Source organism: Choloepus didactylus, chromosome 3 (genome assembly GCF_015220235.1).
Source record: "Choloepus didactylus isolate mChoDid1 chromosome 3, mChoDid1.pri, whole genome shotgun sequence".
Taxonomy (NCBI): Eukaryota; Metazoa; Chordata; class Mammalia; order Pilosa; family Megalonychidae; genus Choloepus; species Choloepus didactylus.
In genome coordinates this window covers 51,545,574-51,568,027 of record NC_051309.1, presented here as the reverse complement: position 1 = coordinate 51,568,027, position 22,454 = coordinate 51,545,574, and the positions used below count along the sequence as shown (strand labels likewise).

The window sequence follows — 22,454 nt, the reverse complement described above, 5'->3', positions numbered from 1 at the left end:
TTATACAAAACCAATAATGGTTAACTTTTATCATATGTCAGGCAGTTCCAAATCCTTGATATGTGTTGTATCAATTTGCCCACAGTATAATTCTGTGTAAGATAAGTGAAATTGTTATTTCTACTTTACATATGAGGAAACCACGGAATAGAGAGATCAAAGAGCTTTGCTAGATCACAGATCAAGAAAATGGGGAGCCAGAATGCAAGACAAAAGAGGGGAAGGGCAAGGGAACTCTTGGGTCCTAGGAATAGGTTCGAGTTATTCAGTTCACATGACCTGATTTATGTGGCCAACTAACTTCTTAAACATAAAATCCTTTCAGTACTGTTTTACATTGGAGTTTTGTGGCAAGTCTCAACACTACTGTGATTTTGTCTTTGTACGATTCTTAAACAGATAGCTGTGAAGAAGTGCACATGGGAGAGAATACAGCATGCAAGACCACAATCCAAGTGTTTTTCATTTTTGAAAAGTCAGTTATAGCAATAAATAAATACAGGCATATTCATGTAAACCCATGAGTCTTTCACACAGAAGCTTCATTGCTTTTCTGCCATACACATAGCTTGGGCATAAGGAATTAATTTCCTACCCATTTCCAAGAGGCTGGTGGTTCAGTGAGAGTCTGGGTGAGAAGGGAATCATAAAATACAATGTGTGGGGGTGTAGTATTTCTTGGAATATGCTATTCTTGGGTGAGGAAGAAGAATAATTTTCCTAAAGAGTGCTACTTCCTAAAGGAAGAGGAAAATTTTAAAAAGTCCTTTCCTAAGACCATTTGATATCAGGCTTTAATAAACAAAAGCCAGGTAAATTTACCAGTTGTCCTAAGAGCATTTTCATATGGTCACTAATAGCAAACTCTGCCAAGAATTTGTCTTTGGATATTTATTAGCAAACTGAATCTCAAACAGAGTCAGTTGAATTAATGAATAATTTATGAAATTAAAAGGAAACTTCCAGTGGCGTAGAGAAAATTTCCATTATTAACTGGAATAGAACTAGGCAAGAAAAAAATAAATTTTTTTCCCTCTTACATTCCATATTTTGGTGATAGTTCATATCAGGAATTATAAAATCAAAGATGACTTCCATGTGTTTTCTAGAGTTAAGTACTGTTAAGACCCCGGCTTTCAGATTTCTATTCTTGTCCCCAATAATACCAGTGTTGTGTGAGCAAGAAGATTCTGGGGCGGGAAGAATCGATCTCCATAAAGTCCCTGGAGGTCATCAGATTTCCCAGCCATCACAATGGATATAGCATTGCCATTAGAAGTGAATATGATTGGGTCCTAGATAAATCATGATTTCCAATTTGAGGAAATTCATGATGAAATGACAAAAGAGAGACTGGATTGTTTATTTTAAAAGTCCTTATTCGGCAGCATCCTCTTTTTGAAACAGTACCAGGATAGACTTCTGGTGATAATCTGTGGTCTAGCATCTTCATGCTATCTTGAAACCTACTACAATTTGGCTTTTATCTCCAAGGCAGGACTGACAGTCAGCAACAACATTACCTAAATGCCAAATCCGCAGGTGTTTTCTTATTTATACAAGCTGGACTCAAAATCCAATTTCTTACCCCAGCCTGTAAAAAAACACTGCTTAATCTGGCCGCTGCCTTCTTCTCTGACCCAGTCGCCTAGCACTCTCCCACTTGTCCACTACACTTTAGAAACTTTGAATTTATTACTGATGTTCAAACACTTCAAACTCTTTTGCATCTCAGGGGCTTTGCCTTCACTGTTTGTTTTACTTGGCACGCTCATCTCTAGACCTTCACATGGTTGCCTCCATCGCATCACTTATGCGTCAGTTCCCGTATCAACTCCTTGTTGAGATCTTCTTTGCTTGACACAGCTAGCTGAGGCAGCTTTCACCCCCACCAAGACACTCTTTATCACATTTGTTCATTTTGTCTTCTTCAAAGCACTTAGCAATATGTGAAATTATTTTGTTACGTTTGTAAACTGTTCCTCTCACTGACATGACAGCTCCTTGAGGGAAGAATTTCATCTGATACAATACTCATGTGTTGTCTTCATCTCCATCCCACCTTACAACCAGTGATCGTCAGTTTTAACACTTGTGTCTGAGTTTAAATTCTGCCAGTGTAACACTTGAGATCCAGCCCATTTAATAGCATCATCAGCTTGACCACTCATTGGTTATTTCATTGTATCATTGAGAAACACAGGTCAAGTCTAATTTCAATGTAATCTTTGACACTTCCTACATATTCCAAAAAATAACTGACAAACAAGCAACTAAAATGTAGAATGTTGACCCTGAGGCACAATAATCCTTTAATTTAAAATCCAATTAAAGTCACTGTAGAGGACATTTATTGTATTGTTTCCCTTCATTCCTCCCTTCCTTTAGGATTCTCCCCCCATTTGTGTGTGTGTGTGGGGGGGAACCTGCTTTGCCCTCCATTCTAAACCTGGAATTCAAATAGATGCTGCCATCTTTGTGCATGACCTTACCTTCTTGGTCTTAGTGATGGGTTGAGGGATAGGTACCTAATCCAAGATGGCCAATCAAAATACCCCACTCCCTAGCCATAGTAATTGGTTTTGGGATACTTAAATTTTTTCAAGTTTATTTGGACTTGGGGCAGAATTGATTTTGGTGATCAAAGATGAAAGAATGAGTCTAGAGCTGTGGGTGGCCAGTCCCCTGGCTGGAGAAAAAGCCACTGTGGAGAGAATAAAACCACTTTCTCCCCAAAAGCAAGTGGAGAAGAGAGGTGGAGGGTCCTGAGAGTACTTGGGTCCCTGGCACCAGTCATTCTGAAGACCAGCCACATTTCTTTAGTGATTATATTTCTAGTTTTTGAAAATCAGATATTCTAGTGCTGTATTTAGGTACACAGATGGTGTTTTTTTTTTTTTTTTCTGTTAACCCAAAATTAAAACAAAACAAAATAAAATTGAAATTTGAATTATTTATCTTGCAATATATACAGAGAGTCACATGCTGCCTTAGAATTTTGAATTGAATAAAGGTGAATGAATTTTTCGAAAGTATTTTCTTTGCTGCTTTAATCCTCAAGAAGAGGAAGAAAACGGCAGTTGATAAAGCAAGGCCTCTGTTGGAAAAATTAATTCTACTTTTGTTCATTGTCTTTCTGAACAAGTGGAATAATAAAATGGCATATTGAAACTGATACTGGTAATCTTTAGCTTTACATTAGGTACAGAAAAAAAAGATGAAGATAAACAAGAAACTTCCGTTGAAATTAAACTCAAGTTCCTGTCAATAAAATGTTGAGTTTCTCTTTCTACTAAAATACAATTTTTCCAAAAGATCTTCTCAATATTACTAAAAAAGAGATGAGATTTCTGATAGATAAAATGGCCAGAAGAAAATATTTGAAAAGTGTGGACTCAAAGTGGCAGACAGCTTTGATCAAAACTGGATGTCACAGTTTAGTCACTTTGTTTTATAAGACTGCATTTTATAAATAATCAAATGCTATTTTTATATGTTAATTTTTATTGAGATTGTTCACATACCATAAATTATCTAAAGATCCAAAGTGTATAATCAATTGCCCCCAGTACCCTCATACAGCTGTGCATCCATCACCACAATTAATTTTTGTTCAATTTTTAGAAACTTGTCATTACTCCAGACAAGAAATAAAGCCAAAGAATAGAAAAAAAAAAAAAAAAAAAAAAGAGAAAAGAAAAAGAAAAGGAAACTCAAATCCTCCTATATCCCTAACCACCTTCCTCCATTGTTGTCTTGTAGTATTGGTATAGTACATTTGTTACTGTTTATGAAAGAACATTGAAATACTACTAACTGTAGTATATAGTTTGCAATAGGTATATATTTTTTCCCTATATACTCCTCTATTATTAACTTCTAGTTGTATTGTCATACATTTGTTCTGGTTCATGGAAGAGATTTCTAATATTTCTATAGTTAATCACAGACATTGCCCACCATAGGATTCAGTTTTATACGTTCCCATCTTTTGACCTCCAGCTTTCCTTCTGGTGACGTATATGACTCCGAGCTTCCCCTTTCCACCACATTCATGCAGCATTCAGCACTGTTAGTTATTCTCACAATGTGCTACCATCACCTCTGTTCATTTCCAAACATTTAAGTTCATCCTAGTTGAACATTCTGCTCACACTAAGCAACCTCTCCCCATTCTTTAGCCTCATTCTATATCTTGGTAACTTATATTTCATGTCTATGAGTTTACATATTATAATTAGTTCCTATCAGTGAGACCCTGCAGTATTTGTCCTTATGTGTCTGTCTTATTTCACTCAGTATATTGCCCTCAATGTTTCGTCATCAACCCATTTTTTTTAAGATGGTTTTGTTCACATGCCATACATTCCATCCTAAGTAAACGATCGATGGTTCCCTGTATAGTCACATATTTATGTGTTCACCACCCTCACCATTATCTATATAAGGGCATCCACATTTCTTCCACAAAATGGGAGAAAGAGTCAAAGAAGGTAGAGAGGCAAAAGGAAAAAAAAAAGAAAGAGGGAAACAAAACAACAACAAAAAAACATGACAGCTAGGAAGCAGCAAAATGGAAGATAATCTTAAATCAAAGTAGGATAAAGAGTCAGACAACACCACCAAGGCCAAGTGTCTCACACCCCTCCCCATCCCCCACTCTTATCTGTATTTACCTTGGTATACCACCTTTTGTTATATTAAAGGAAGCATAATGCAATGATTCTGTTAATTATAGTCTCTAGTTTATGTTGATTGTGTCTTTCCCCCAATGCCTCCCTATTTTTAACACCTTGCAAGGTTGACATTCATTTGTTCTCCCTTGTGAAAGAACATATTTGTACATTTTATCACAATTGTTGAACACTCTAGGTTTCACTGAGTTACACAGTCCCAGTTTTTATCTTTCCTTTTTCCTTCTAGTGTCCCACATGCTCCTAACCTTCCTCTTTCAACCACATTCATAGTTATCTTTGCTCAGTGTACTTACATTTCTGTGCTACCACCTCCCAAAATTGTGTTCCAAACATCTCACTCCTATCTTCTCCTAGCACTCTGTAGTGCTCCCTTTAGTATTTCCTGTAGGGCGGGTGTCTTGTTCACAAAGTCTCTCATTGTCTGTTTGTCAGAGAATATTTTGAACTCTCCCTCATATTTGAAGGACAGTTTTGCCGGATATAGGATTCTTGGTTGGTGGTTTTTCTCTTTCAGTATCTTAAATATGTCACCCCACTTCCTCCTTGCCTCCATGGTTTCTGCTGAGAGATCTGCACATTAAGCTTCCTTTGTATGTGATGGATTGCTTTTCTCTTGCTTCTTTCAGGTTCTCTCTTTGTCTTTGACATTTGATAATCTGATTATTAAGTGTCTTGGTGTAGGCCTATTCAGATCTATTCTGTTTGGAGTATGCTGTGCTTCTTGCATCTGCAATTTTATGTCTTTCATAAGAAATGGGAAATTTTCATTGATTATTTCCTCTATTATTGCTTCTGCTCCTTTTCCCTTCTCTTCTCCTTCTGGGACACCAGTGATATGTACATTTTTGTATTTTGTTTCGACCTTAAGTTCCTGGAGATGTTGCCCATATTTTTCCATTCTTTTCTCCATCTGCTCCTTTGCGTGTAGGCTTTCAGGTGTATTGTTCTCCAGTTCCTGAGTGTTTTCTTCTGCCTCTTGAGATCTGCTGTTGTATGTTTCCATTGTGTCTTTCATCTCTTTTGCTGTGCCTTTCATTTCCTTGGATTCTGCCAGTTGGTTTTTCAAACTTTCAATTTCTACCTTATGTACACCCAGGGTTTTCATCATAAGGTTCAGCTCTTTTGTCATACCTTCCATAAACTTTTTTGAATTGATTTATTATTAGCTGTTTAAATTCTTGTATCTCAGTTGAAGTGTAAGTTTGTTCCTTTGACTGGGCCATAACTTTGTTTTTCTTAGTGTAGGTTGTAGTTTTCTGTTGTCTAGGCATCTGACCTCCTAGGCCACCCCAGTCAGGTTTTCCCAGATGAGAACAAGCTCAGGTCACAGAAGGAGGAAATATTCAATATCCAGTTTCCCTGATGTTGTGTCTTAGAGGATTGACACACCCTGTGCTTTTCTGCTCAGCAAGTGGCACTTGTCAGCCTGTCATGGGCTGGTGTAAGGGGTGTGGCCCACGGCTCTCCTCCCCCAGGCTCTGGGGTCTGGTTCTGAATGGAAGGCAGATAGTAGAGCTGGGCCCCTCCTCTTTCCTCTTGGGAAGCTATGCCCCCTACAGAGAGGTCATTTGCATATAAATAGATTCTTTGTTTCTCTGACTCTGCTGTCTCCACCCTTGTCTGGGTCAGAGTGCTGCGATTTTAAAATGGCTGAGGCTTTCTCTACTGCAAAGCACTGCAAGCTGAAAACAGCTGAGGCTTTCTCCACTGAGCTGCCCAGGTTGACAGAGCAAGAAAGGGACAGAGAGTCCCAAAATTCACCTGTCAGCCAGAGATAGCAACCAATCCTCTGGGCTCCCCATTCTGAGAAAGATATGTCCCCTGTCTCTCCCAAGGTCAGTCATCACCAAAAGCCTCTGTCTGCTTGTTGGGGATTTGCTGTGTGTATTGAGCAGTTAACATTAAAACCCCAGTTGGAGCTGGGCTGAGGTATATTTGCTTGTTCAGAGAGTGCTGCTCTCTAGCACCACAAGGCTTCCATGAGGGAGGAGCTCTCGGCTCTCAGTGCGGGTCTGCAGTTTTTACTTACAGATTTTATGCTGCGATCTCAGGCATTCCTCCCAATTCAGGTTGGTGTATGATGAGTGGACAGTCATGTTTGTCTCCCCGCAGTTATTCCAGGTTATTTACTAATTTTTCTGTCATTTATGAATTGTTCCAGGGGAACTAACTGGCTTCCACTCCTCTCTATGCCACCATCTTAGCTCCTCCAAATGCAATTTTAATTTCAAATTTTCATGATTGTTTTTAACACTTTTAAAATGAAATATTTATTTAAAATAATGCTTTTATTTTATTTCCTAATTTATATAAGAATGATGATGTGTAATAATTGTATTTTATAAATACATATTTTACTTTATATTTTTATAACTTTATAATGTTTATATTTAAAATAGATAAGATATTTATTTTCCATGGTTTATTTTTAAATTTTATGAAATCTGAGCACCCTGCAATTTAATTTTATGATTCAACAACTTTCCCCTCTTTTGCTTTGAGATAGTTTTTGTCATTTGTGCATATAGAGGTCAGTTACTATGCTCTACCTCTGAGGCAGACAAATGGATTGTAAGAAAATAAAATTATATATTTTCAGTTAGAATTGCAATAAAAAGTGATTTTGTTAATAGAAACTTTACTAGAAAAATAAACGAAGGCCTTTGCCTGCTTTAAGCATTTCTGTTGATGGGAGGAGGTTTACGATAAAAAGTATAAGTGAGCTATCTAACCAGATAAATGATTCTGTAGTTGTATTTGTTTGTGTTTTTTTAAAAACCTACTAATGCTTTTCTGTCAAAATTTCCAAGTCATCTTTTTATTTGATAAAATAACAACTAGAGTTCAATGTTAACATGCTAATTTATAGGAATCAAATGGGTTAATAATATGATAGCATTTAAAAAGAGATTTTTGAAATCAGATACTAAATGCTTAGTGGAAATATTCCAAGTTCTGAAAAGGATATTTATAATTGCAGATAATTTATCTCATCCATTACATAAGGCATTTGTATTTCAAAACCAACTGTCAAGTATCGAGGTTGAATACTCGGATTTCTTTTTCCCCAGCAATAGACACACTAGAGCAGAGCTTGTCCTTCCATTGAAATGAGTAACATATCTATTTAGGTCATTCCTTCCTGCTCCTGTAGCACTGCACTCTTGCTGTCAAAGGTAAAAAAAAAAAAAAAGCTCTTGATTGGGGAGATTTTTAAAATAAGGAACCCCCACATAATTATTACACAAGTATGAGATTCTTACTATTTAATTACCAAAGGACTTGATGAAAGGCAGGAGAGAAATAGGCCAGATGGCCTAGTAATCTGACTTTGCTACTAAACCTTGAAATATTTCACTCCTTGCAGAATGTCAGGATGTTTCAGACTTCCAGGCAAATTCTGTCCTCTCATTTCAGTAGGGGGAGAATTTTTGCATGCATATTTATATGTGCCTTATGGTTACACAATTCCTCAAGAAGCAAATTTGGAGCAAATCCTTTCCTTCTCTGTGCAGTACTGTCTCAAGACACATGATCCACAGCAGCAGTTCTCAACCAGGAGACATTTGGCAATGTCTGAAGTTACTTTTGATCACCAAACCAGGGATGATGGGGTGATACTGTCATGTACTTGGTAAAAGCCAGAGATGTTGCTAAACATCCTACAAGATGCAGGACAGCCCCACACAGCTAAGAATTACCTGGCACAAAATGTCAGTAGTGCTGAGGGTGAAAACCCTGATTTACAGGGACCACTTTGGCCCTCCTTCTCCAGCTGTGACTCATTCTATGGGGCAAGGAGTCTGTGCTCCAAAGGTATCTTAATTTGCTTGTGCTTGTGCTGCAATAACAAGGTAACACAAAGTGGGTGGCTTAAAACAACAGAAATTTATTTTCTCACAATTCTGGAAGCTAGGAGTCTGAAATCAAGGTGTCAATGGAGCCATGCTTAACCTGTAGGTGGAGAATCTGCTCCATGCCTCTTCCAAGCTTCTGATGGTTTCCTAGAAATCTTTGGTGTTCTCTGCTTCAGTTGTCACATGGCATTCTCCCCTCTTCTGTCTGTCTGTATGCAATTCTACCCTGCTTATAAGGACACCAATCACATTGGATCAGGGCCCACCCAATCCAATGTGGCCTTATTTTAACTAATAACATCTTCAAAGACCCTATTTCTGAATAAAGTCCCATTCACAGAACATGTCTTTTTGGGAGATGCAGTTCAATCCATAGCAAAGAGGTTATCCCCACCTAGAGCTTGGTCCCTATTTTGGAGCAATGTTTTTAAACTGTGGTCTCAGACCAGCAGAATCAGCATTACCTGGGATCTTGTCAGAAAGGCAAATTCTTTGGGCCCCATCTTAGACCCAATGAATCAGAAATTCTGGGGATGGGGCCCAACAATCTGTGTTGTAACTGGCCTTCCGGGTGATTCTGATGAATGCTAAAGTTTGAAATACACTGTTCCAAGGAGTCCAAGAATTCTTTATTGGAAGCTGGCAGTTATGTTTGACAAGGTGAAAGAATAGAATACATTCTCTTTAATAGCTTGTTAACTTCACCTATAACATCTATTAACAGTATGTGGGCCTGCATTTGAACTCTTGCATGAGGCCCCTCATGTTTGGGGTGGGTCTGTGCCTCTGCCGCAGTTTTCTCAGACTGTCAAATGAGGCTGCTGGAATAGGTCATTGCTTAAATTTCCTTCTTCGTATATGATTCTATGGTTGCTGTAGAGGTATTTGGGTCCAACTTCATTCCCTGCACAGATTCTCTTAGGATTCAGTGACTTTGATGCTTAGTCACTGGTGAAATGCTTCTTTGCTCTCTCACCCTCCACCCAAGAGGAGTTCTTTAATTTTGTCTCTTAATATAATATGGAAAAAGATGCTAAGTATTCAAGTCAAAGGAATACAAATTGTCAAACAAAATTTGAATAGCTTTTAAATTCAAGATGCTTTTTTATATTATATGCATAGTTTTAAAAATTGAAAAAAGCAGTCACATTCTTGATGAGTATGAGAGGAAATTCCTAATAGTGATCAAAATTTTAAACGTTGATTTGGTGATTTTATTTCTAGCAAGTTATTTTAAAACCATATTTACATATGTATGCAAAGGTGAATGTTTAAGAATATGAACTGCTGCTTTTTTTCCCCCACAACTTAAGCTATTTCCATTATTGTAAAATACAACAAACATACAGAAAGGTGTTAACTTTCAATGTACAGCTCAACAAGCAGTTCTATAGGTAATTTTAAAAATTGTTTTGGGTTACAGTTTCACAGTTTCAGTTTTTTTCTTATTATGCAATATAGATATATACTGAAATGTGAAGACTTGCAAAACACAATTCGATGAGTAGCTATGGAGCAAATTTCAAAGGATGTTATAGATTAAAGTTCCACCATGTCATTTACCTCCTTCCAGCTATCTCGACACCCCATCATCTAAAAATATATGTATATTTATATAAAGTTTCAGTATTCATAGACCTTTGTTAAATCTTACCTTGTTTGTTGCTATCCGTTCCTCTCACTTAATCTCTTTCTCCATCTTCAGGGGTGTCTACACAGTGAGCACACTAACTTGTTCATATTGAAAGGGACTGTCGACAGTATGGGGAAGGGGCTGCGTCTGCTTGTTCTTAAAGAGGCTGTTGCCCCTGGGTTTTAGGACTTGTCTGGCATAGGAACACTCGGGTGGATTTAAGTTTCTGAGAGATAAAACTTAGTGAGCGAATCTTTTATAGAATCTCAGGTAGGGGCCTAGGTTTTTGGGGACGACTTTTGGTAAGGGCATGGCATACTGTGGCCATTTGGGATGTCTAGCTGAAGCTTGCATTAGAGAAACCTCCAGGATAACCTCTCTCAACTCTATTTGGAATCTCTCAGCCACCGTGAACTCAGCTTGTTACCTTTCTTTTTTCCACCTTTTGGAACTGCAACTTTTTTTGTCATAGAAAAAAAATTGGAAACAACTGACATGTGCATCAATAGTGGATTGGTTAAGTAAATGTATGTACATCCATTTAATAGAACTCTACACAGCTATAAAAAGAACATGATATGCACCGTTAATGAGAGAGGACTATGTAGTGTATACAATTTTAGGAATTGTACCCCAGCATCAGACCAGAAGAATTCAAATATGAGTTCTGCCATCTGCTAGTTGTGTGACCTTGGCAAATTACTTATTCTCTCTTTGCCTCAATTTTTTTTCATCCCCCGAATGGAGAATAATAATAAAGCCTACCTCACAGAGTTGTTGGGAAGATTAAATAAGTGTTTTAGTGCTTGGCATATAGAAAACAGTTAACTAATATTTACTATTATGGAAAGGCTTCCAATATATATCATTAAATGAAACATTATCAACACCTCCCAGAATAATTACTGAAAAAGTATGTCTGCATGAATTATAGATAAAGCTCAGCAAGGATACTAAAACATTATTTACAGTGGTTGTTTTCTATGCATCTGGGGTGGGTAGAAGACAATTTTCTTTTCATTATTTGTATAATTTTTATATTTTTTTTAACATGTACAAGCATTACTTTTATAATTTTAAAAATTAATTCATTAAAGAAAAATGTAAGAAAAATTGAAATCATTAAAATGCTGAGAGGTTGTAGGATGGCAGGCATAGAACCATATGGATTCACTATTTTTAATGGTGCTGAAAGATTTATTTTTCTGCATGAGATGCAGGCTAGTGTTTAAGAATTTCATGGAAAACTAATTTTTATAATGACACTCCCCTCTTCTTGATGATGGATTGCTCATATTTTCCACTTGATGTAGTTGAGACATTCAGACTAAATTGCCTTTCTTCTTGGGAGCCAATGAATGAACTGCAAGAACTTCCCATGTGCGATGCTCCGTGGAGTTCTTCCTCGGGTAACTGAAAGGGCTTTTGAGTAGAAAGGCTCGAGTGTCCTTTACAATGATTTTCCTATCTGATATCCGTGGAAATCCTATGCTGAGTTGTATTCCTCATGCAAGTCTCTTGTTGCCCTCTGAATACCTGCACAATAATGACTTGATTAAACAACAAAATCTGAAATTGATCCTCTTTTATCATATGCCAGTAACATGCCTGGACTTAGGAGGCCTGCAGGTTGTTCAGTTACAGAAAGGAATTCTCAGAATGCAGGTGTCAGGAGAAACACCAGGAGTGCTACGTGTGGCCTCTGACTTTTGTACTTTCCATCTCACTATTACTCCACAAACAGCACTTCTGGGGTGGGTAGAAAGTTGGACTCTTAGCTTTAGTGAGAGACAAGAAAAATTCTTATTTTGCAGTAGGTTTTGTGAATTCTTCAGTAATTCAACAGGTAATTCAAGTTTGTAAATGCATTTAAATCTTGTGCAGTTCTTCCTAGTGTGGTCAGGATTTATGACATTTGTTTTAAAATCAAATTGTTAGAATTCATTATTAAGGACTCCGGTTTGTTTTTAATCTTCAGCTCATTCTAATATCAAGTGTTCTCTTTCATTTTGCCCTTATTTTTTTAACAGTTTTATTGAGATATAAGTTCACATGCCATTCAATTCACCCATTTCAACATGTACAATTCAGTTTTAGTATATTCACAGATATGTGCAATGTACTACATATAATATCACCACAGTTAATTTTAGAACATTTTTAACACCTCAAAAAGAAACCCATCCTCTTTAGCCATCATCACCTTGTTCCACCCTCACTTCCCACTCCACAGCCCTAAGCAATCGCTAATCTACTTGTGTATCTATTCTCTATCGATGTCTGTGTACTAGACTTTCATGTTTCATATGAAAGGAATTTATATAATATGTGGACTTTTGTGATTGGCTTCTTTTACTTAGCGTAATGTTTTCCAAGTTCATTCAAGTTATAGCATATATCAGTACTTCATTCCATTTTGTGGCTGAATAACTTTTCATTGTATGGATGTACAACATTTTGTTTGTTCATTTGTCCATTGTCGGTGGTTATGAACAATGCCTCTATAAACATTCGTGTACAATTTTTTGTGTGGATTTATGTTTTAAGTTCTCTTGGCTGTATACCTAGGAGTGGACATTACTGGGTCATATGGTAACTAGGTTTATTCGTTCGAATAATTCACAGGCTGTTTTCCAAAGCACCTGCATCATTTTGCATTCCCACTAGCAATGGATAAGGGTTTCGATTTCTCCACATCCTTGCCAACATTTGTTATTATTTTACTTTTTGATGCTAGTCATCTTAGTGGTTCAAAGTAGTTATCTCATTGTAGTTTTGATTTGCATTTCTCTGATGCCTGATGATGTTGAGCATCTTTTCATGCGCTTATTGGCCATTTGTGTATCTGTCCTGGAGGAACGTCTATTCAGATTTTCTACCCATTTTTAAATGGGTTATTTGCCTTTTTATTATTGAGTTGTTTCACTATCATTTTTAAAAATTACAGACCTTAGAGAGGATTTTGTTTCTTTTCTATTATATGATTTCTATAGTTTTAAAAGTAATAAGGTGAAATGATCATTTTTCTTTCAATGCCCCTACTTCTTTTACCTCTTTTTCTCCTACCCTTCCTTTTTTTCATTTTTGTTACAAAAAAATGTCATCCCATTGCCCCAAAAGAAAATCACTAAGCATGCAAATTTGGTTCTACTACAATGCCAATGTTGCCAGGTTCATTTGGGCCCTCGGTAATACTTATCAGTCTTCTAAGTTTTCTTTGGTGTGTGTCTCCAAAGACTTCCACCAGGGGACAATTCCAAATACATGTCACTTTCCTCATTGCCATGCACCCTGTCACCCCCTAACTTTCATCAGAGGAGCTCACCTCCTGCTGGAAAAGATAAGTAGAGACTATCTAGTTTGAAGTATCTTGTACTGCTCTCCTCCTTGCTCCAACTCCAACAAAGTGCCTACTTCTTTTTCTCCTACCTCCTTCCAGTCTCTGAAGAGGTCATCCTTCCTCCTGTCTAAAGATAATCCCTCCACCTCTCCTACCCTTTATATCATCAGGTGATTGTTTTTATTTAAATTAAAAATCCAAAAGACTTTCTTCAAAAATGGGTTGCCTAAGAAAAGAACCAACTAGTCCATGAAGAATAGAATATTTTACATAAAAACCAAAATAGTTTTGAAACCTAAGGTTTTAATCTCAGAAACTGTGTGCTCATATTTATTTAAATGATGAATAAGGCATATACAGGTGGAAGTTGAGTGAGAATAGGTCAACAGGGAAATAAGCTATCTAACTTCTGTGTCTATTTCCCAAAGTCCTTCTTAATTTTTAGCACATAAAGATTTGTAATATGTTAAAAAAATCTACTTCGAATATTTTATACTTTCTAAATGGATACTAAATGATCGTTGATTATCTTTTTTATTATTTATTTTATTTTAACATATTGCTATATTACAGGATTACAATGAGCAAGAAAGGAGGAGAAAAAAAACCTCACCTAGATAAATTTCATTTTACTTTTGATCCCTATCTCAAGTTGCTCTTGTTTTTAGATGCTGGGACTTACATTGTGTACATTTTCTGATACCTCACAAAGTTCAAATAAATGTCAGTAGAGTGAATGACTAAAACAGCTGTAAAAATTCGGATCTTTATTGCCTCTGTATGCATTTAGTGCTTCCTCTTTTACAGATCACATTCCATGCCAAATGTTTCCTAATACAAATCTCTGTCTTGAAATATTGACTTGTGATTTAGTACTTCTTTTTGAAAGAGAATGTACTTCACTGTACTTTGAATATTTATGTGTTATTTGCCCTTTCATCAGAGAGCCGTCCGTGACTGGGTCGATACAGGAGCAGGAGCACGACCAGCCGCGGCTGAGGTTGCTCTCTGACTGGCAGAGCTCCAATGGGACCACTTTGCATGAACTGCTGGTAAAAGGGTAAGAAACCGTCACAAGAACTGTGCGGAGTCATATTGTGAAGCAAGAGTTTATCAGCAGGGCCTTTCTTCCATTTCTAACAATTCAAATTTGCCACATCAATAAAGAGCTATTGGTTTTTACATTTCAACATTGGTTTCATTTCATCTTTCTAGACATAGATTGTTTTTGTCTTGGCTAATTCTGTTCTTTATGACAATGACAGAAACTGTTGTGGTTAGGAAGGAAGAACTTGGATTCTAATCTTGGAGTTTTTTGATAACCTATTTGAAAATGCATTCTCATGGTTGCATTGCTTACATGTGCCACCTGGAGCTAGTTAACAGAGAGACTTGAAGTCATGAAATCAATAATACTTGGGAGTCAGAGAGAAGAATAGAAGACACAAAATGAAATTATTAGGTATCTTTGCAAGTTTGCTTCGGAAAAATTTCCTCTCAAAACTCACAGCGTCTTTAACGGGTTGCTTCCCTTGCTCAAGGCAAGGGTTGGAGGGTGGACTGCAAGAGGAAGATAAGCTGAGAGAATTAACACTTATTGAGTACTTATGACATTACCGATACATAGCCAGGTAGCTTTATATATGTTAACTCATTTTACCCTCCCTTCACAGGTCTAGGGACTATTATTCATTTTTATAAACAGAGGAAACTGAGGATTAGAATATTTAAATCACTTGCTTAAAGCTCACAGCTCATAGATGGTAAATGACAGACTCTGAATTCAAAGTTGATCTGACTCCATAGCTTTTAAAAAAATGCTAAGGAAACCTCTTCTTAGGCTTCTAAAGGAGAAAAGTAAATGGAAGCCATTTCCCTTTGGAATGTCTTGACATCTTCCCACTAGATCAAACTCTTATTGTCTCTTTGGTCAAATTTCTGAGTATTTGTCAACTGAACAACTTCCATCACAACAATGGCCTGTGTCTTTCAACAGAGTGATTTGTTTCCCTAAAGTAGGAATGTGAGAAAAACCATTTCAGGTAAAATAAAGTGAGACAGACAAACAGTCATACATACATACATACAAACAGCTAGCTAACTATTTAGATGGATAAATGGGTGGATGGATGAATAGATAGATGGATGGACAGATGGACAGATGGATAGATAGATAGATAGATAGATATGGATAGATTAGATAGATAAGATGGATGGATGGATGGATGGATGGATGGGTGGATTAGATAGATAGATAGATAAATTCTAAGTTGGGGGTTGTTATACCTGATTCTTGTCTTAGCCTTCTAACTAGAAGGGTGATCTTAAATAACACTTTAGACCACAGTTTCCTATAAAATAAAGAGATTGGGATAGATAATCTTTGATGTCTTTTCTTACTCCTGAAAGCTAAGATCTGAAATTTGTCAAATAATTACTTAGTTTTTGATAAATCCTCTGTGCCAGGTTCTTTACTATACTATGAAGGGATGTAGAAGTGAATGAGGAAACAAGAGCCCTGCTCTCAGGGGCCACCTATTTTATGAGTGGAGAGAAAGGCTATGAACTTGTAAACAAAAAGAACGACAGATGTTAGGAAGTGTTACAAAGAAATCAATGATAATGTGGTGGAGAGTAAGGAGGAGATGCAACTTTAAATGGTCATCATTAAAAGGTCAAAAGCAAAATGCTCTTTATTATATAACTTATTGTATACAAATAATAACATATATACCCATGAAAATTTAGCAAGAAATGAAAGCACAGTAAATCTTCAAAAAGGAATGTGGAAATGACATATTTAGGGATGGATTTTTTCCTAAGAGATCTAGGATTAGATTAGATTAGAAAAAGCACATTACTAGCATTTTTGAAAGTACAAAATTGGTCTCTCTCTTTAAATTGTGAATAGCTGCTTCTTGGTTGGAAGAGAACTTAGTGATTAAAATTAACCTACCCCAAACAGAATTCTCTTGTACAGCCACTTTGATATATGCTTAACCATGATTCATTATCTTACCTCAGAAGTTAACTCTAATTAATAGAATGTTCTTCCTTTCCTGACACACACTTCCCATCATTTCTATCTACTGATTCTGCTCCTGCCATCCAGAGTTACATGGAATCTGATTTAATTCCCTCTTCCTTCTGTCAGCTCCTCATATATTCAAAATTTAACCTGGCAGCCTTAGCAAGATTCTTTTCCAGTCTAACTATTCAGTTCCTTTATCTGTTCTTCAGATTTTTGAAGTAATATTTCATTCCTATCAACATTTTTTGACCCTTAAGCATAAAAATCTGACGTGCTCCCTCCTCACCTCAGATTCTGAGAAACAGCTAATCCACCCTCTCCTTTCCCCACCCTGTGGAATGGTTTGAGTCGACTTTCTGGATGTACCACCAGCCAAGACAATGTTGGGAAACTGCTGATAATAGTTTCTCTCCCTACAAATGTGAAGTTATATTATAATGTTAAATAAACCAAACAACAAACAAACTATAGCACTCCATTTACCCCACTTCCAAGACAATATCAGGTCATACCCCTCTGCAAAAAGAGAAATCATTGCTCAAAGAATATGACTCCTGGTAACAGTCCACTCCTATGTCTACCGCCTTCACCCATAAAGCATTTGAAGTGAATGGCAAATATATAACTTAATATTATTCCATTTTGTGTTTCCTAATCTAGGCAGCCTTGTCAGAGCAGAAGTAAGATTTCTCTTCTGTGTACTAAACAAGGTGAGAAAATTACTTTTATAGCAATGGGATATAAACTTAATTTAATGGATTGGCTCAGGGGAAAAATGACCACGTGAACGTGACAGCAAAACATAAAGTGTTTAGCTTGGTTTGCTGGTGAATCATAAACTGTCTTTTCCTGCTTCCTGGCAGACTGTGGGCGCCGCCCTGCTGCCCGAATGAGCAAGAGGATCCTTGGTGGTCGGACAAGCCGCCCTGGGAGGTGGCCATGGCAGTGTTCCCTGCAGAGTGAGCCCAGTGGACACATTTGTGGCTGTGTTCTCATTGCCAAAAAGTGGGTTCTGACAGTCGCCCATTGCTTTGAGGGGTAAGCTGCATTTTTGCATTGACTGGATGTGATAACTTTTGTCACTTGGGCACTCTCAGTGGTATTTGTAATCTGTGACGTGACTTCAATGGAAAAGCCATAGCTGATCTATTTCCCAAGCTTTTATCTGCCCAGTAGGTATATCTATCTATCTGCCCAGATTGTTCCACCCTAATTGTTGTCATGCAATATACAAGCTGCTTGTTTATTGACAATGGATGTATATTGCTATGATTTACATCCCAGGGAGGGTAGAAGAGGAGGAAATACAGAAGGTTAACTCTCAAGTCAATGTTGGCCTCTTTTCTAACTCTCTTAAATACATCAAACATATGAATTTAAGCAAAGGTAACTTTAGACACTGCAGTGAGGTTGGGGTGCTGGAGGAACTGGTGAGTAGTTGAGGAAGCAGAGAAAAATGTACACTATGCCTAAGAGGAGCATAAGTAAGTGGCCAAGAGAAAACCTACCCCACATCAACAAACATTACTGCACAAGGTCCCTATCTGTTCTGGTTATCTATTGCTGTGTCACTTAGGAGCATAAAACAACCATTTATTATACTCATTGATTCTGAGGGTCAGATATTTGGACACAACACTGCAGGCGCCGTTGGTCTCTGCTCCTAAGTGTCTGGGGCCCCAGCTGGCAGCTGCAGTTATCTGAAATCTTGTAGTCGCCACTGCCTTTTGGCTGGGGGCCGCTGTTTCTTGGCATATTGGTTTCACAGCCTGGTGACGGACATCCCCCAGGGTGAGCTTCTCATTAAGTGGGCCGGGAAGAAGTGGTATTACTCTTTTGACCTAGCTTCCAAAGACACTTAACATTGCTTCTGGGTCAGTCAGACCAGTCAAAAGCCCCCACCCAGATTCAAAGGAAAGCAACACAGACCTCTCTTTTCCACAGGAGGAGTGTCAAAGGATGTGAGGATGTGGTTTTAAAACCTCCACATCATCCATTTTATTCTGTTTATTTTTAATAAATGTTACTTTATTTGAAAGGGATACTGTAAAATTGTAAAAATTTACATCAAAAATAACCCACAATGCTCTCACCTAAAAAATTGATTATTTTCATTTGTTTGAGTTAAATTTCCAGGAAAAAAAATGCATTTTCATTTTTTTGCCTATTTGTCTATTATTATTTACTTTTCTCAGCTTTGCCACTTACTGACTGTGTGACCACAGGTCAATTCATTAACTTCATTGGGCCTCATTTGGGAAATAATTCCTACCTCACAGGGTTGGTGTGGGCATTAAGTGAGCTAGTCTATGGAAAGTCTTAAGAACAATGCCTGGTGTCAGTAAGTCCCCAATAAAAGTAAATTCTTCTTTTAAAAAAATAGTGCTAAAAAAATTCATTCTGCATTTTTCCCTTAGCATTATGGCGTGACTCTTTTTGCATCTTTCTAACACTGTGTTTATCTCCTTCCCCACTGTCTTTCCTTTACTACCTCATCACCCTCAAGGTAACTCCAATTACAGCCTGGGGAATGATCTTCCAAAGTTGTAAATGCATAGGTTTATCACAGGGTGGTATTGTTTATTTTCACAATTTAGAATTTCACTGTCTACTTTTCTTTGTAAAGTTGCTTTTTCTCACTTAGCAATATATTATAATCATCCTTCCAGGTCAATTGATACAGCTCTAACTCGTTTGTTTTTAAAGCTAAATGATATTCCATCACATAGCTTTACCTTTACTTACTCAATTGTTCCCCAGTTGATGAACATTCAGGTTAGTTCCAGTTTGCTGCTATTTTAACAATGCTGTAATAAATCACCTTTTACAAAAGTACTCTCCTACTGGTATTCTTGTTTCTAGAGGATAGAGTCCCAGCACATCCTATATGACAGAATCTAAGCTCCATGTAGGAAGAGAGAGATGGATATACATTTCTTTTCTCAAGGAGCTGACCTGGTGATGAGACAGACATTTAAACAAATAATTAGAATACAATGTGATAAGTGATTATAAAATGGACTTATGTATATTCAGTTTCTGTATTGCTCTTTTGGGGGAAATAAAATATAAAAAATCAAACCAGTATCTCCTCTGAGAATTTCTAACGTGCAACTCAGAGAGACTGGAAGAATCTGCCTGCTATGTCAAGAAACACACTGCAATGTTATTGCTTTGGAAGGGGCCAGATGTTTCCTGATGTCTTTTCCAGGTCTGATTTATAACCCTATGATAAGCAAAAGACTGTACTAGTAAGAGTACATTAATCTAAAGATGATTACCTAAATGAATCCAACAGTTCTTTTAGGGAACAATAGTCTTTATGTGCTAGTTAGTCCAGGTTCATATCTCACTTTCTTATTTCCATATGTCATGTTCAGGTTTTCACCTTTACTGACGTAGCTGGGAAGTTAAACAGAAACTTTGCAATAGAGAATAAATATGTGTTTATAATTATGGAAAAGGATATGATACCAAAGGCTGGGTGAAATTTTGTGGAACACTTTACAGAACTCTTAAGAGGGATCTGGTCCATCCGTAAGAAGTTAGAAATTGCCCAACGTCAAACAAGCCTTTGCTTGAATGTGTGTTAATAACCCTGCTTCTATTTTATAATCTCTCCAATGACCCTTCAAGCTTTTGGGAACTACTAATTGTAAGCCTTACTCTCTGCCGGAGTCATCAATTGCTGCAATTAATGGGATTTACTTCATATCCTGATCCTGCACTTTGGCAAAGCCCGGCATGCCCCATTTGTAGGTCTTCTGAAGCCTGTCTCTTTTAATTATATTGGTAGAAAAAAGACAAATTGCTTTGCTCTTCCGTGGAGAGGTATTTGAAAATCCCAAATGAAAATTAAAAACAGAACATGAGATACTAAGTTGACCAGAACTGGTCCCACATGCCCTAATAGCAATTCAGCTTCAAAAGTTCCAAGCAAGAAATCTTGGACTTTTAGGGATAATTTAACAAGCAATTTCCCTGCCTTCTCCCTTTTCTGAAGGACTTAAGGACAAACTTCCTAGCCTGGCACATAAGTAGTAATTGTCAGAAGCATCTAATTCTTCTGCAGGAAACCTTCATGAAAAATTGTCACCCCATTGTATGACCAGAACCCTTAATGCTAGCAAATCATCCACATCTTAATTTCTACCGCACAAGCTTTTCAACCCCACCAAGACTTTTGGTTGCTTTTCTGTACTTCTTCCCTATTATCTCAGCCTATCAGTCTCATCTTCATTTCCTTTCTTTCCCTAATCTACTTAGTACCCTGTGCATATCACTTTAGTCTTTTCACCTGTAGCTTCAGCTTCTTCATCCTTAAATCTTCCAACCATGCCCAGCAGCAGAACTCCAACTGAGTCAATGTAAATACCACATTTTCTAATCCTATATTCATGACCTTTAGACCTAGGGAGAACATTTCCCAAAAATACAAACAGGTGCCATGCGTGACATTCAATATCTGTTGACCTTTAATATTACTCAACAATCATTCACCCATCTCTGGACAGTTCCCTCTCTCGTTGTCCACAGAATGAAATCATTGTGCCTGCCCTCTTGTCCCTGATCTAGCAGTCTTTTAATACACTTAAAAAAGGAAGTGAGAGATTTGGTCTAACTTTTTTTACAAACACCTCTTTTTCTTATAGTTGATTACCAACTATGATAGTCATATACAATTTGTTTTTCTATTCCGTCTACTTGAGGGATTTGATCCATTCCCATCAGTAACAATGTCCACTGAAACAGAAATTCTCCATTTGGGATCCACACCTCCCCTGACATGCTGTTTATCAGAATCACTGAGGAGTCACCAAGTATGTTTTTAAAAAGCCCTAAGTGACTCTGACCCAGGCTTCCCACTGCCCTCCCCCTATGGAAGTACTGTCTGTCACCCCTCCCTCTCTAGTGGAGAGCATCTGGGTCTAGGATGTAGCCAACAGTTGGCTTAAACTATCTTTCTAGGCTCCACTGTCTACCTGCATTTTTTCTTATATTTTGTATTTATTTACTCATTTCTCCCTAACTGTGCTGTGCACTCTACATCTGCACCTAAACAACTGACCATTGCTGGAGAATATCATACATGCAACTGCTAACTGAGCTCATTTCAAATGTATGGTCATGAATCTCTAATGAATGTTGAACACTATGGGACACTACTACTAAAAATTCACAGTCATGTCACTCTTCTACCCTCAGAGACAACTATTTGCTGTTGTCCTCTCTCCCCAAATTTCCAACCCCTCCACTGACTTCACTTTATACTTCATGGAGAAAACTGATACTTTTAGATCTTTTGCCTAATCTCTTCACTGTTCCAAAAAACTACCTGCTTCCTACCTTTCTCTGAGTTATTACGGAAGGTGGGTCTCTGCTACTGTTTAAGTCCGACCACATCGCCTCTCATCTTTGCAAATATTTTGCTCTTAAAATTGCCATTTCTATTTTGTATCAACAATTATTTCTTCCTTTTTGAAGGATCATTCCCTTCAGCAAATTTGTCTTAACATCACTAACCATAAACCTCGTTCTCTTGATTTCACATTCCCGCTTCATCTATTTCTCCATTTCAGCTACCATTCACAATAAAACTAAAATATTTCACTTGACCACCTCCCATTTTCTTCTCAACCCGCTCAGATTGGGGTGTCATCAATGTTAGCACAGAAATGGTGCTTATCAAATTTTCCAGTGACTTCCATCTTGCCAAAGCTAATGGTGAATTAGAGCCAAAGGTTTTTAACAGCAATCAAAATCTAGTGGTTTTTAACTCACTGGAAACCTTCCCACTATTTGATCTTTGTATTCTTGTTGAAACACTTTCTTTACTTTTCTTCTAAAATAACAAAAAATCATTTTGCTTCTCTCTCACTTTGTTGACCTACCCATC

The 22,454-nt window shown here is 37.4% G+C and overlaps 1 protein-coding gene across 1 annotated transcript in view; it reads left to right on the top strand.

The window, feature by feature from the left end:
• Positions 1 to 22,454, top strand: part of CORIN (corin, serine peptidase) — a 282,039-nt gene that overhangs the window by 243,977 nt on the left and 15,608 nt on the right. Inside the window, exons 17-19 of the mRNA XM_037828932.1 lie at positions 14,471 to 14,587; positions 17,219 to 17,268; positions 17,422 to 17,596. Of these exons, the coding sequence (XP_037684860.1) occupies positions 14,471 to 14,587; positions 17,219 to 17,268; positions 17,422 to 17,596 (342 nt within the window). The remainder of the gene's footprint in view (positions 1 to 14,470; positions 14,588 to 17,218; positions 17,269 to 17,421; positions 17,597 to 22,454) is intronic.